We start from the raw sequence: 17,251 nt of genomic DNA, 5'->3' as shown, positions 1-17,251 counted from the left end.
TTTACAAAACAACCAAGCTATAAAACACAAAAGAAAATCAGGAAGGGTGTGTGTGTAACAAGATCTAGATTGCAGTCCTTGCCAAAATATTTGTCCCTGCATCAGATTTAAAACCCTAATAGAAATGGCCCTTCCCCCTCTTACCTGAACGATTTCTCACCTGTACCATCCCTCACATCCTTTGTACATCCTGGTACATCACAACTTCAGCCACCATTCTGTAAGAGACAGATATACCCCAAACCTCACTCGTATAATGACCAAGCCTCAAAAAGGTTTTTAAAAGCCTTCAGGACTGTATGAAATTAGTAAAAAAGTCAGATATAATGCATGACTTATACATGATGGATAAATGATTATGAAATGCAGTGAGTCAGGTGTGTGTAAACAAGGAAGAACGAGTGGGTTACACATGGATGAATGAAGTCCTTCATCCACACACTGTTAACAGGAGTCTGCTGAAATGTGGCTTAGACTGGGCTTACACCAGGTTTACACTGGACTTAGACTGGGTGTAGACCAGGTTTACACTGGACTTAGACTGGGTTTAGACCAAATTCAGACTGGACTTGGATCATGTTTAGACCAGATTGACACTGGGCTTGGCATGAAAAAAATCACAGCTTGCAAGCATTTTATATCAGGGTCAAACACTGAACCAGGAGTTTGTTTTTGTCATGATCCTCTAAGGAGGACCAATGAGTAAACAAACAGTGCTGCAGTATCAGTGTATTACACGAGGAGAGCTGGACGGGCTGTAGAAGGCCATCGACCCAGCAGCAGGACCAGAATCTGCTCCTGTGTCTGAGGAGGAACAGGAGGAGAACTTCCAGACCCCAACAAAATGACGTCCAGCAGACTACTGTGTGGATATTTCTGTTCAAACTGTTAGAAACAGACTCCATGAGGGAGTAATGTGGTTTAGTGCGTATGTGTTTATAATGTTATATTCTGTACTGTGGTTTAGTGTGTTTGTGTTTGTAATGTTATAATGTTATAGTCTATAATGAGGTTTAATGTGTTTGTATTTATAATGTGGTTTAATGTGTATGTGTTTATAAGGTTATAGTCTATAATGTTGTCACGGAACACTCCTTCCCCCATGAGTCACGTGATATGGCCCACCATGTGCAGAGGGATTCACATGCATTTTGTAACCATGCCTGCTGGGATTGCACACACCTGCACAAGGTTTACTGTTGTTTGTTTGTCTATTTAAACCCCTGTCAGTGTATGCACTGGTGTTGGTCATTGTTGCTGTGTGTTAATTCTGATCATTATAGCCATAACGTTGTATTGTGTATTATTATTACTGTTATTAATGTATAGGTGTTCTACGTTTAACATTAAGTGTCCAGTCATGTTTTCCATCAGTGTTATGCATGAGTGCCACCCTTGTTGTATGTTTAATGTCATTAAATGTTTCACAACGTTAAGGGAGACTGTGCGTCCTGCCCCGCGCCCTGCGGCACTCAGGTCAAATGAGGTTTAATGTGTTTGTGTTTATAATGTTATAGTCTATAATATGGTTTCATGTGGTTGTGTTTATAAAGTTAATCTATAATGTGGTTTAATGTTTGTGTTTATAATGTTAATCTATAATGTGGTTTCATGTGGTTGTGTTTATAATGTTACAGTCTATAATGTGGTTTCATGTGGTTGTGTTGTTGGGTTTTTCCATCAGCATCTTTTATTTATTAATGTATTGAAATACCAAGAATATAAATATACTGTATTTATATTGTTTTATATTTTGTCACTTGTTTCTTTAATACTGTTTTTACTGTTTTGCTATTTAATGCCATTTTTTTGTTTGTTTCTATCATACTGTGCAGTGTCTGTCTGGGTGTATCAACACAATGATTGATGAATGAATGATGCAAAGATGAAGCAGCCAATATCTTGGTTAAGGCACCACACTGGTTAAGGCCTGCTTTGCCTAGAAGGCACAAAGTGCTGTGTCATATTACTGTGTGACAATTGTTAATTTGCCTCTTTGTGAAATAACAGAGACTATCTTAATTCCATTTGTATTGTGGGATCTTCCCATTTAATTATGGTCCACAAAGTAATTTTAATATATAACACACTAGAATCATTTGGCGGGCCACATTAGAACAGTAATCTGGCTGAGTCCAGCCATGGGGGATATGTTTGACACTCCTGATCTAGCTACCACTGGAATAGAACAAGAATGTCATTGAAATCTGGTATGTTAAACCTCAAAACGTAACACGTATCCCTCTAAAGCTAACTTATGCCTGTGGTCTTTGCTAAGTAACCAGTTATACTACATAAATAACACAAATGGTGAGGTAAAAGGTGTGAGGTATGTTTTCAAATTAACACGCAAGGTAACTTTTGTTGGACCCCTGAGCAAGGCCCTTAACCCTCAGTTGCTGAAGTTGTACTCAGTCTTAATTGTAAGTCACTTTGGATAAAAATGTCAGCTAAATGCCATAAATGTAAACTTGAATTGGATTGTTAATGTTGCTTAAACATTAGTTGTTATTTGATGTTTATTTCTGAGCCAAAAAAGTGACAATCATTTTGTATTTTAAATGCATAATTGGATACAAGTATACAATTCTTGAAATAAATGTCTTATATACATTATATGGACAAAAGTATGGGGACACACCCCTTAGTTATTCATTCAGTCCCATTGCAACAGGTGTATAAAATCTGACACCTGGTCATACAGTCTGCCTTTACAAACAATTGTGAAAGAACTTCTAAAGAGCTCGCTGAATTCAAGCACCACACTGTAATAGGATGCTACCAATGCAACAAGTCCATTGGGAAGTTTCTACTCTTCTAGACATTCCTCAATCAACAGTGAGTGGTATTATTTGAAAGTGGACACATATAGAAACCACAGCAACTGACTTAGTGGTGCTTGAAAATTTGTGAAACCTTTAGAAGTTTCAACATATCTGCATTAATTTGACCTAAAACTTCATCACATTGTCACACAAGTCCTAAAAGTAGATAAAGAGAACCAAATCAAAAAATGAGACAAAAATATTATTCTGTCTCATTTATTGAGGAAAATGATGAATACTACACATCTGTGAGTGGCAAAAGTATGTGAACCTTTAGGATTAGCAGGTAATTTGAAAATGAAATGTGAGTCAGGTGTTGTCAGTGAACGGGATGACAATCAGATGTGAGTGGACACCCTGTTTGATTTAAAGAACAGAGCCCTAGCAGAGTCTGATTTTCACAGAACATGTTTGTGAAAGTGTAGCATGGTATAAATAAAGGAGATTTCTGATGTTGATGCGCCTCAGTTGGATTGCTATACTGTAGGGTTTGCATACTTGGCTTCTTGTAACTCCTTCTTCATATCATTTCTTTATGGGATGTAACACATTCTTTGCCTTATATTCTTAATTTGAGAAATGAAGGAGCTGTTTCCCACGCCCTTCCCCCTGCGCCCTTCGTCCCTCCCCGTCCCGGGGCAAGATCGCAGCACGTGACCAAGAGACTAATGAGAGTGCAGGTCAATGAGATGTGCTGAATTCTGCATCACAGACTGAGGCAGAAGAAACCTGAGCTTCACCTTTTGTGAATCTCAGTAACAAAGTAGGTCATCAAATAATACAAACGATGTGAGAAGACAGTGATGGCAGAATTCCTTTGAACTGTTGTGTAAATCCCCATGTTCTTTCTGTGTGTTTCTCCACTGTGACCACAAGCCTTTAGTCATCTGAATTGTTCTATTTATTGGAACATTTGTTTATTCTCTTTGCTTTGTTTGCCCTCTTGGATGCTGGACTTTGTACTTTTTTCTGTTTAATTAAATTGCTTTTACTTTTTTTTACATTTTAGATAAAGTGGGCAACACAATGACTCCACATAGTAGGCTGTTTTACCTAATCATTTTATTTTTGTTTTGTCTCAGAGTGGTGTAATGAAAATAACTCTGGTCTTGTTTTGACTTGGCAGATAGACTCATTAGCTGCTTCTGGGTGCGTGTCATAAGTCTAAATGTACAAAGTGTAACCCATCTGCTGGTATGGGCAGTTAACGAACCTCTGCCCCATTGGCCAGTGATCGGTTTGTAAGCACAGGACCACTGCTGGCACGTGCAGTGATGACAGTATTCGTGAGTGGCACCATTCTCAAGTCTTGCTGTGATAGTTGGACCACAGACCACTAAGAAAGTGTTTGTTGCTCAGATAAACTGCAATGCTGATCACATACTGTCATAGGAGAGTGTGATTCAGCTACAAGGAACGTGTTCTTGTAATGACCCAAAACCTGTTTCTAAAAACCAGTATACTGTCAGTTTAACACTACAGAGTGAGTTTAACGCTACATTTGTAAAGCTTTTTCACCTCTGTCCCATTTCTCCTTTAATATGCAGGCATATGCAGCAGCCGATAATAGGTGTCATTATTGGAGATACGAATCCCATTCACAGCTGCTTCTTTTAGCTCGTTAACTATAGGCTACATTATGTAAAACATTAGCTAGCCAGCTGGCCAAATTTAAAAATGCAATTTTCAAATTTCTTGAGTAAAGGTCCACAAAAAAAATTATTTAAGGACAAATACTTCAAAATTGTATTTAAGTACAGTATGGAAGTACTTACTCTCCAGCAATGATCAGATTTCAGATGAGTGCCATCTGAAACTTACAGATACCTACTGTCAAAAAAGATAAGAATATGAATGTGAATTGTGTATGGATATAGATATAGATGTGTGTGTGTGTGGCTGTGTATGTCAGTGATGTTTGGTGGTCTATGTGTTTGTCCAGTGATGGTTGGTGCTCTGTGTGTGTGTGTGTGTGTGTGTGTGTCTGTGTGTCTGTGTGTCTGTGTCCAGTGATGGTTGGTGCTCTGTCCTGGTCTTAACCTCCTCCCCTGAGGTTTCTGATTGAGAGTACGCTGTGCGCAAGTTGGCTGCTGCTTCTCATTGTGGTGTGAACTGATTTCTGTCTGTAAAGCATTCACTATATAAATGTAACTAATAATAAGAAATAAGAATATGAAAATAAGAATGCTGAACTTTTAAATTTGTTAATTGTTAAATAAAACATCTGTAGTGGTTATCAACACCTGTAGAAGACTTTTCATTGTGCTTGTATACTAGTTCCTCATCTACACTGAGGCTGGACCTCTCACACCCATCCAAGTATCACTTTTTTTCTCACACTTTCTCAAACTTTCATCACATACGTCCACAAACCTAAACATCTTTCTGATCTGACATGTCTCACAATTCTTGTCTACATATCCCACAGATTTCCTAGATACTATCATCATCAGAGATAGCACAATCCGAGCAACCTCATTTACTCCCAACGTTCGGCACATTCACAGATCATGGTGGCAGGAGAGCTCTGGAATTGCCAGTCTGCTGTTCAGAAGAGTGACTTCATCTCAGCCCTCCACTCGCTACACCTCCTGGATCACCCCTGAGAACTTGGCGACTCCAGCTGCCCTGTCCTGTGCCTTTTCATTCACACATTCCCTGAGGCGTCTCAGCAGGGGTGGTGGCACAGATTTACGAGTGTCTCAAGAGTGGCATTTCTCCCCACTTTCCTTCTCTTCTCTTTCAATCTCTTATGAATTTCATGCCATCACCGTGTCGTTCCTCACCAAACTTCACATTGGTTTCATCTCAGCCATCCAGTTTCTATAGATCACTTATTTGATGAGCTTGATTGCCTCCTGAGTCAAGTCCCCATTGAAGAAAATCCACTCATTCTCTTTGGTGACTTCAACCTTCCATCAGACAACCTACATTCCTCCTGCATCCTTCTGCTGTTGTTGTCATTTGACCTCATCCTCAACCACTCTCCTCTGACTGAGAGTTTGCAATATTCTTGACCCCCCTCCACCTCTCAGACCATCACTGTTTATCTTTCTCTCTTGCTCTCTCTCTCTCTCTCTCTCTCTCTCTCTCTCTCTCTCTCTCTCACTGCTGTTTCCATCCATACCTCCCCCATGTGTTCTTCCATCACAATCCACACTCCATCTCTCTCTCTTCCCTTACTTCTATTATTTTGTCCACCTTTCCTCACTGGCACATTGAACAGAAACAGCCCTCATAGCAGTGAAGGAGAAACTTCATGCTGCTAAAGCTGCCATACCCATCTGTCTTGATCCTTCTGGACCTTTCAGCAGTAAACCACAACATTCTCATCTCTGTTCTCTCTAGCCTTGGGTTGACTGGCTTTGTATGGAAATGGTTTCAGTCCTATCTGGACGGAAGGTCCAATCAGGTAACATGGAGAGGATCCACATCCAATCCATGTAGACTCTCCACAGGGATCAGTATTAGCCAAAAATTGTCCAGCCCCTCCATTGATGTCAATGGTCAAAGCCAGATCCAAAGCTCAAGTACTTTGAACCTCAAGTATGGCTTGTCACCATGAAATACCAAGTCTCATGGAAGACCAGCATCGAGACTATTTTCTGTCCTGGCTCATAGATGGTGGAATGAACTTCCACTTGCTGTCCGAACAGCAGAGTCCCTTGCAATCTTCAAACACTGATTGAAGACCCATCTATTTGTGGATTATTTAAATGACCACTGATCCTGCACCTGTGTTGAGTAATTGAAACTCTAGTACTTATTGTTTGTTGCACTTATTATTTTCTGTAATAGAGCTTATATGCATTTTGCACTGATCCCTGTATTTCAGCAGCATTTTAATTCAATGGTGTCTTGAACTCTAACCTATTGTACTGTATTGAACCTATTGTATTGTACCTGGAAGCGAGACGAGTAGCCCTGACTGGGTGCACCTGCTAGCTGTACAGATGGCGGCACTGGATCAGCAGAGGTAGGAAATTGGAGAGATTCGCTCTCTTTTTCAGAATCTCGGGGCATGTGTGGATCGCCTCACCTTGAACCCCTGAGAACCATCATCCATCTCCTGCTGCACCATCGGTGCCAGAATGGGTAAGGAGTCTCATAGGTACCCCTGAAGTAAACAGAGGAGACCCAGAGGGCTGCGAAGGATTTATAATCCAGTGCGAGTTTTTCTTGGTTACCAACCCCGCTTTCCCGAACATGCCAAGGTTGCTTTCCTAATCTCTAGGCTTACCGGGAAGGCTCTCATTAGGGGAACTGCGTTGATGGTGAACGCATCCACACTTTTGAACGATTATTGCACTTTTATCCATCAGTTGAAAGCCGTCTTCTATGATCCGCGACAAGGGAGACTATGCGGGCAAGCCTTTCTGCATTTGAAACGAGCTAAATCGGTGGTGGATTTCGCTATGGAGTTCTGAACCCTTGCGGCGGGCTCAAAATAGAATGAATCGGCACTCGTGGATGTATTCTTAGGCGGTCTGAGGGCGGAGCTACACATAGAAATAGTCTGTAAACAGGAGGTGGCCACACTGAATGAAGCAGTGCAATTGGCCATCACCTACGATCGCCTGCTGCAAGAAGGAAGCCCTATCGGGAGGACACTCTGTCAAGGGGACTGCTGAATACTGCTCCTGGGAGACGGCTGACCAGCTCTTCCACCATATATTTCGTCCAGAGTCTGGAAGGAGCTGCTGGGAAAGTTGAACATCATGGTGAGCCTTAAATCTGGATACCACCCCCAGGCCAGTGGACAGGTGGAAAGAATTAATCAAGAACGAGACCTGGAGTACCTTTCTTCCGTGGGCTGAATATGCCCAAAATTCACTACGCCATTCTGGCACGAGGATGACACCGTTTGAGTGTGATTTAGGGTATCAGCCAATGCTTTATCCATGGAATGCGCCCATATCCGACCAGCCGGCCATAGAGGAATGGTGCCGATGCAGTGAGCGGGTATGGGAGGAAGCACATCAGAACCTACGCAAAGCAATTCCCAACTATAAAAGGAAGATATGAGATGCGGGGAAACTCTGTGATATGAACTGTGACAAGATGTGTGGGTTTCCACGAAAGACAGCCGGGCAGGCCCCTTGGGGAAGCTGGAGACAAAATATGAAGGCCCATACACCATACTAGAGCGGGTTAAGGATGTCACGTATTGTGTGGGTTTGCCAGGAAACAGTAAGGCGTCTCGGGCTTTCCACGTGTCCGCCCTGAAACTGGTGGTGGAGGGTCCCCTTGCAGAGGAGGGTCACCCCCTGGGTCCTCCACCTCCCCCCATCGACATTGATGGATCGCCGGCATACAGCTACTGGATTCATGTCGGAGTAGGATGGGACTTCAGTACCTGGTTGACTGAGAGGGGTATGGTCCAGAAGAACGTAGCTGGGTACCGGCCTCCCAGGTATTGGACCCTGATCTCACCGCCTCCTTCCACAGAAAGCATCCGGGGAAGCCTGCTCCACGAAGACCGGGCCGGCCACGTGTCAGGAGGCTGGCAGGGTCTTCAGAGGGGGGTTCTGTCATGGGAGGCTGGCCTGCCAGCAGGAAGGAGACGACCACTCGTGATAGGGATCACTCCACTTCCCAGCCTCGCTCCCCATCCCTGGAGTATTGATTGTGTGCACCCGTCCCTGCTAATTGTGTGTCTATTTAAAACCCACAGGTACACAAAGACAGTGCTGCACATTAACTGACGAGCCATCAACTTCGCTGTTGAACATCACTGCGCTGCCTTTGACCCAAGGATTACTTTGTGTGTTTTGTTTATTTAGTGTTTGTTTCTTTATTATCTATGGATAATAAACAGCACTTCCCCACAAGCCCACCCACCACTTCCTCTGAGCCGCCTGTGTCACAGCTGCTAGTAATCCCTGTGATCACCTACAACTCAGATGGATTAAGATTATTTGCTTATTTAGCTCCTAAACACTGGAATAGTGATCTAAAACTGACTGGAAGGTCTGTAGTTGTTTTTATGTGCAGATTGAAGAAGTGCTTGTTTAGCCTGGTCTGTGTATAGAAATATATATTACTAGACCTCTTTTCCATTTTTTTGTTAGGTACAGAATGTATTACACAGTTTGTAGAGGTTTTATTTAATTAATGATTTAAAAATGTATATATTACATTGTAGCAGTTTTCCTTTTTAATGTTTTGTGTAACTATTTTTTATTTTTGTATAAGGCCTTTTAAGATTTTGGACTCAAAGTTAAATACTAAAAAATACTATATAATAAAATGTTGTTACTGTTGTTGGTAATGCTGGGAGCAGAGGGCTGAGCTGGTTATGTGCGAGCTCAGTTGGCCTTCAGGACCCTGAGGGCAGACAGAGAGACTGAACAGGAAAGAACTGTGCAAAGCACTGAACACTACAGAAAGAGAAACGTGAGAATATAGAGGACACGGATTTAAAGTGTAATCTGCAGATCTGCTGTTGTCTCTGACCTTTAGTGACTGTACTCGCAGAGAAATCTGTTGGCATTCCATTTCTTTCTGGTTCTAGTTTCAGGGAGAGCCCAAAACACAAAACACTGATGTAGGAAATGCTCTACATATCCAGACTGTGGTGGTAAACCATAGTACACTATAACCGACTATAAAGCTGCTGATCTCAGATCAGTGTAAAAAAGCTGTGCAACATTAGTTTGACACGCTGGTGCCACTCTGTAGTTAAATTTATACCAATTTAGGTTCGTTTAAAAAAAAAACCTTCATAAACTGCAATTACGAAGCTAAAATAAGCCCATTAGTCAGACTGATTAGAATATGAAGAATATAATTCTTCCTGAGGAGGATGGGGGCCCCCCCCCCCTTTGAGTCTTGGTTCCTCTCAAGGTTTCTTCCTCAATGGCTCCTGTACAAAATGCTATATAAATAAATTTGAGTTTGAATTTCATTCAGTGAGTGCACTTAATAGTTTATAATAAACAGTCCATTCAAAATGATAACTGAAGTGTAATTTAAAACTAGCAATTAATCCTATAGTGAAATTAATACTACAATTAGTGATCTTAACCTCCTCCTCTTTCCCTGTACCTGGTGCAGTCCCCCAGCTGTGGTTTCTAATCGAGAGTTCGCTGTGTGCAAAATTAGCTGCTACTTCTCATCAGGTGTGAGTGTGAAAAAAAGTGATATTTGTAAAGCATCCTTGAGTTTGAGAAAGGCGCTATATAAATGCAACTGATAATAGGTTTAGGGTTTACTGCCTATGAAATACATCTCTAGTAAAATACATGAAACAGCTACATATGACAGTGCTGTGATTAAAAAAACATTCAGAGTGCTCTGGATTTAATACCTGCATCTTTTGCAAAGGAATGTTTGACATTGACAAAGAGATTTCTTTTAATGGTAAGAGTGGACAGCTCATTTGAAACAGGCATTTTCCTAGACAACTTCACACGTCATGTAGTTGAGACACACAAGCTAGATCCCCCGATTGTATTACTGGATACCAGTTTTTAAAATGTGCTTCTTTTCTGTGGTTTGAGATTTGCATCTGTTGTCCTGAACTTAAAAGCATGCTTACATCAAACCTGTTCAGTTCATCTAAGAGATGCTTAATTTTTTTTTACCTCTGAAGGTCAGAATACTTGCTCTGTTCCTGATCCTTTAAATTCATTCATTTAATTTAAAGTGAATTCAGCCAAAATTTGTTTCACATGTTTAATAGTCATTATGCGGTGTTTTATACTACATTTATCTTTGATCATTACTTTGTTATTATACAATTGTAGCATTCAGCCAGCAGGTGCAAAACACACACTATGCATGTTTGCATGAGAAAAACCTTTTAAGTTATGACCCTAAGATGAGAAAAGCATTGTAATTTTATGACTCTTAAAAGGTGCTCATTGAAGGTCACATCCTTGAACTCCAGTCAAAATGAAGGTGTCCACAGTCTAGAAACTCTGGGGAGTTCACATGGGAAAATGTGTATAGTGTAAAGCCTGGAGATAAGCAAAATCTGACAGAAGACTAATGTTGCTCTAATATCACCTAAACCACATAATTACTGTAAACGAGAGTGTACAAGAAACTCCACCCCCAGGCCACATGGCCTTCTGATTTGGTTGTTTTGCCTCACACACCTGTTACAGGTGCTCAGCACTCCATTACCTGCCTGTATAATGTGTCTGTGTGTGTGTGTGTTGGGGTCCCCTCTTCTCTTCTCTTTGTACACGCTTTCTCTTGGTGATATAATATCTTCTCATGGCTACTTCTACCCCTGCTTTGCTGATGACACCCAATTAAGTCTTTCTTTCTCTCTTTCTTTCTTTCCTCACTCTCCGACACGCAGGTCTCAAGACGTATCTCAACCTGCTTGACTGACATTGCGTCATGGATGACAGCCCACCACTTGAAGCTCAACCCCAGTAAAACTGAGCTGCTGTTCAAACCAGGAACTCCCAGACCTTACCATGACCTTACAGTTTCCTATGAGAGCTCCCTGGTATCACCATCCAAAGCAGCTTGTAGCCTGAGCATAACTTTGGACAACCAGTTGTCATTCTCAGCTCATGTTTCAAATATGAGGTTGTGGGTTCACCTCCAGAGGACACAGATGTATGTACGGCACTCTAGAGAAGAACATTTTTCAAATGTGTTTCTTTATCTCGTCTCTCTCTTCGGTGCAATCTCGTCATTCTCTCAGATGCTTCTCAAGGCAGATGATGGCAGGTTTCTTTAGTCCATACAGCAGCAAATTACAGTTTGATTGCTTTCACCCTGCACTGTTACATTTTGTATTCACTACAAAATACTCTTTTTGACCTATAAGATGGAAATTCTTAGATTCTCCTACTTGTTTAGCCAAGCCTTTGTTAAGGAAAATGTAAACATAAAATGTATGTTCACACAGAGAACAGGCACATCCTTGCTGTCTGTATGTATCATATGGATACCAGCACTCCCAGTTGGCAGTGTGATGTCATAGCATACCCTGTTATGTATGTGCTGTGCTGTAAATGTGCCCCTGCTGACTGACTGGATAATGCTGGAAGTCTGTGGTTTGCTAAGGTTTCTCCACTGGGAATTACACCTGAAAACACACCTGAGCACCTGAAAGCTTGCAAGCCAAAAACTACAGCGTATAAGAGTGATCCCAGCAAAGGAAATGATCCAAGGAGTATGTAATGATAACACCCCCATCCCTTACTCACAGCTTTTAAAATTTAATGGTATTTACAGTGACACTGAAGTCATGGAAATTGGCATGTTGTTGTTGAGACGCTGATCAGCTTAATTTGGATTAAATCTCGGGTTATTAACCGTGTTGTAGCTAGAGCAGGAGAGAGGACATGTGTGGACTGTGAGAGAGGCCATTAAGAACAAACACAGTCTCCAACCTCACTGACTTTTACTCTCCTATTTTAATACTGTGGAAAATGCTAGATTGTGTTTTTTTCTTCCAATGGGCAATGCAGCAAAATATATTAGCAAAGTCAGAGACTGGCAACATGTGAGTGTGAGTAACCTTGTGAGTCTTGGCTCCCAGATGGTGGAGTGAATTTCCGCTGGCTGTCTGGACCGAAAACTGTCTTCAAACACAGACTGAAGACCCATCTATTTGTGGAATATATTAATGACCACTGATCCTGCACCTGTGTTCACTAACTGAAACTCTAGTACTTATTGTAGGGTATTGTTTATTGCACTGAGGTTGACTGCTCCTGTGCTGAGTAACTGAAACTCTAGTACTTATTGTTTATTACACTTATTGTTTTCTGTTATAGAACTTATATGTGTTTTGCACTTGTAGGCATCAGCACTGATCCCTGTGTTTCTACAGTATTCTAGTTCAATAGTATCTTAAACTCTAACCTACTGTACTGGCTAGGATACATTCTATTAATAAATGACAAAGCACTTTTGTAAGTCACTCGATAAATGCCAATGTCTGTTAAATGTCATAAATATTTAGAGTAACCTTGATGAAAAATGAAGATTTGATTGTCATTATTTGCATTTCCATGTCCTTCGGCCCTAGGGCTAGCACGTTACAAGGATAAACTCAAACTGCGATGGTCATCACTGATAGACTGATTATAAAGATGCTGCTCCCAGATCAGTGTAAAAACATTGTGCAGGATCAGCTTGTCATGCTGGTGCCACCTCATGGTGAAATATGTGTGGTAGTGTGTACAAAGGATAACCTAATTGCAGCAGCATAACATGATTTCACTCCATGTTTGGTTAATTTTGGGTGTAAATTCAGGTGTAAGCAGAACTGCGACAGAAACAACACTCCACTATTGTTGTAAAGATTGGGAACATGGTCTCCTCACATGATGCAGAAAAGCTAGCCCATGCATTTATTACTTCAAGATTGGACTACTGTAATGCCTTACTATCTAACATAACATAACTGTATATCTGTACACCTGTATATATAGATTTATACGCAATTACCTTGTTACACAACAACTGTAGATATGTTATTATACAAAATGGATCTGTACATTCTGTAGATTGTGTACATATATACCCAACCATATACATTGTACATTGTGTATATAATCATAATATACATATATTGTACATACATTGTTAATATATTTTGTACATACATAGAGTATATATATTTATCTTGCATATATACATTTTTCTCTATGCACCCCTGTTTCCTTTCCTCAGTTTGGACAGAGCACTCTCCACCATTTCACTGCGAGTTATACTGTGTATGACTATGTATGTGACGAATAAACTGAACTTGAAACTATCTGGCTGTATCACTATGTAATGTAATGCCTAAACAAGCTCAAGCTAGTTCAAAATGCAGCAACCAGAGTTCTAACTTAGAACTAGAAAATTTGAACACATCACTCCTATCTTAGCTACTTTACAATGGCTCCCAGTAATATTTTGTATTGATTATAAAATACACCTAATGAACTACAAAGCACTGAATGGTTATGCCCCACAGTACCTTAGAGAACTCTTAATGCAACGATCCACCACATCTGCTTAGATAAAAAGGTGCAGCTCTTTACCAATACAAAGAATAAGAAAACCTACCACAGGCGACAGAGCCTTTTCCTATAATGCTCCCACACTGTGGAATAACCTTCTATAAGGCTATCTGTGCAGTAGGGCAGCCAGGAATATGTCCAGTTTAATTTAATCACTGCAGAAACAAACCAAACCAAACCCTAACACTTAAAAAACAAAATATTTAACCAGCACAGAACTGAACTAAACCAAACCAAACTACAACCCTTAAACAACATATTTCATCACCTGCGCTAGTCAAATACAGTGGGGTTGCACCCACCTAAAATATCTAATGATGATGGCTCCTGCGTGGTGGGACAGGCTTGGATTATGAGATTAGCGGTGAAGTGCTAAGCAATAGTCTCAGAGAAAGAGACCACCACATAATGGGGGGTCAGATTTAGGGTTATAATAATAATGAAAACAAGAAGAGGAAGAATATTTTAATTCCATTTTGTTTCCCTCTGGAAGGATCATCTCATACAAATCCAGCTGACCCCAATACCATTTATTAAGGCTTTTAAATACTCAGTAGCTCTTGTGTTTACTTATATAATCACAAATACCACAAGCGTGATCCACACCAAAATAAGAAACCTTAGCAGTAAAGTGTGTTCTCCAGGTGAAGTATTGTTCATACATCTCCTGGTTTTGGTCCAGTAATTTAAGATGATCTGCAAGTTGTTCAGGGGATCTGAAATCAACCACATGGATGAAGGAATTCCCAGGTACAAATTCTTCATAGTTCTCCCTGGGTGGGCCAAGAACCACAGGTACCGTGCCAGATGTCAGTGGATTATACAGCTTTTCTGTGATGTAGTCTTTATAGATGGAGTTCTCAAAGGATAAGTAGAATTTACAGTTTGATATAATTTTAAAATAATCTTGCTTGCTTTGATACCTGTCAAAGTGTCCACCGTAAATCTCTATCTTTGTGTTTTTGCTAAATTCATTGAAGTATTTCACACGCAAAAAAATGTTTGTCCCAGTTGTTGACGAACCAGCAGACTAGTTTGTCCTTCTTTGGTATTTTAAAGGCTTTGTTGTCATTAGATGCCTCTACAATCCACCCATAAGGCACCCAGATATCTGAGTCTCTCCGATAGTTTGCTGTCAGATTGAATAGATTATCAAGACCAGGCAGTTTTTGTGAATTGGCTGGAGACTCCATGTTCATCCAGACCCATTTCTGGAGTGGAGGTCGTGACAATTCCAGGAGGTCTGGCCAGTTATTATGAATCTCTCTGTGATGAAACATAACCCCATGTGCTTGGGCATACTGACTTCTGTCACCTATTAAATGACAACCTGTGATGTTGAACAAGCTACAGGACATCTGTGTAAGTGGGTGTGTGAAGGGCCACATCCAGATTAAGACCAGGATGGAGTCCAGCTCATCTCCCTCGTGTGCTGGGTGCTTTTCTGCTGTGCTGTTGATGGTTTTTTGTGTGTGTTTAAGGTTCTCTAGATGTGGGGGCAGTTCAGCATCAGGAGACAGCAGCCAGCTCATGGACAGGGTGTGGTAGACATAGAGCTGTGACCTTAAATTCCTTGACACTCAATCCCTTACTAGGACAAACTTTTTTTTTTTTGTGATGTCACACTACTGCATGGCCTGTTTTGTATTTTGTGATGTCACTCGCACAGTACTGTATGTTGCATTTGTATTTTGTGATGTCACAAAGTACTGCATGTCGTTTTTGTATTTTGTGACGTCTCTCACACAGTATTGTGTGTTCCTTTTAAATGTTGCTCTTTATTTTCCATCTCAGAGCCATCTCCCTTATCTGACACTTTTTTCTACTGGTCTAACCTCTAACTCTACTGGTCTAACACATGTCTCTACTGGTCTTATAGCCACCTATCACCTGCGTTCTCTCACTTCAGCCACTAAGTCTGTGTACTTCAGCCTTTTCCTTTCAAAGGCTTCAGCCTCAAAATAAATTGTAAGCTCTATAACTGTAGTTTATTTTCCAAGTATAACACCATGTCTGGCCAGGTGCATTGTGGGACCTGTAGTATTTTATCTACAACCACAAGCAATTTCCAAACTTGTGCTTCACCCAAAACAAGAGGCTAAAACTAGATTAAACTTGATTGTGTCTGCACGTATATTGACCCCGCGACATACTAACCTTACACAGGGAAAAGATATATTGTATTCAGTAGCAGACCAGACCTTATTACATAGGTACTCTTATTATTTATTACCTATCTATGTTTTGGGAAGCTAACGACCCTCCTGATACCTGATGAGTCACTGTCACAAGCTGAAAGGGCACATCCCATGATGTGGCATTCCAGGTATCACATGCGGTGAAAAACAATCTGCCCAGTCAAGCTCACTGTTAGAGCAGAGGCCATCCTACCACACACATACACACACACAGGACACTCAGCACAGTGATGCACCTTGACCTTGAGAAAGGTGCTATATAAATGCAACTAATAATAATAATTAAAAAAAAAAAGTCACACACCCACATACCGGACACTCAGAACAGCGACACACCATGTAATATGCACACACACACCACAGTGATACACAAGCTAACACACACCCACATGAGAAGACACACCCACTGTTCACCCAGCAGTGTCACACCAGGTAACACGCACAGTGTGACACACTAGATAACGCACACGACACTGGACACTCATCACAGTGACATGATCTCTTGCACAAACACACACAATGAACACTTGTTGAAAAGTCAAACAGAACTAGTATGACAGATTTCAAACAGTGACATCTTAAACCTGAGTTACACAGAGCCAAGAAGAACTCTCAATAGTACAGCAAACCTGCTTGTTAGAGCCATACATAAAACATTCAATTCATAGCAAACTAATGTCAGTCAAAATAAATGTGTTTGAGACCCCTATTTAGATTTAGAGTTGGTATGGCCCAACCTCTGTGTAAAGACAGTGACCACCAGTTTCACTTCTGAGTTAATTAAATGTCTGAGAGGAGTGCACCAGCCCAGAGCAGCAGTTTTCTGACTGTACCTGTGGAGCCTGTGAAACCTTATTTCAAAGAGGAGTCTGATAGTGACTTCATTTTATAGATATTTCCTGGAATTGCATTTTTGGTCTGCTCAAGTGGCAGGAAGGGCATGGATGCTCTAGCCATTGTAGCCCTGTCAAATGTGTACAATTTACAAGTTTAAGGTTTGAAATTCTGAATTAAAAATGTACATTTAGTTCATAGCTGCAAAAATGTTTGCATTTTGCTTTGGGGCTTTTTGTTGTTGCATTCACTAAACCAAAGCCATACACAGGCTCATACAAGATTGCTGCATCTGACAGGCAGGGAACACCAGCATCCAGAAACCGTGTCCTTTGCAGTGTAAACTGGAATCCTGCACTGCACAAGTCCTTCACAGTGGTCTTATGTGCTAATGCCATAATTCATTTATTCT

General features: G+C 40.9%; 1 protein-coding gene across 1 annotated transcript; it reads right to left on the bottom strand.

The window, feature by feature from the left end:
• Positions 1-13,736: 13,736 nt before the first annotated feature.
• On the bottom strand, positions 13,737-17,251 carry LOC113590700 (4-galactosyl-N-acetylglucosaminide 3-alpha-L-fucosyltransferase 9-like). Its single transcript, XM_027030986.2, is given in 2 exon segments — positions 13,737-14,802; positions 14,804-17,251. Coding segments are annotated over 2 exon segments (981 nt in total). The 5' UTR covers positions 15,340-17,251; the 3' UTR covers positions 13,737-14,357.

The sequence above is a fragment of the Electrophorus electricus genome, chromosome 2 (genome assembly GCF_013358815.1).
Source record: "Electrophorus electricus isolate fEleEle1 chromosome 2, fEleEle1.pri, whole genome shotgun sequence".
NCBI classification, from domain to species: Eukaryota; Metazoa; Chordata; class Actinopteri; order Gymnotiformes; family Gymnotidae; genus Electrophorus; species Electrophorus electricus.
Note: the sequence above shows the minus strand (reverse complement) of the source record. Positions and strands in the feature narration are given on the sequence as shown.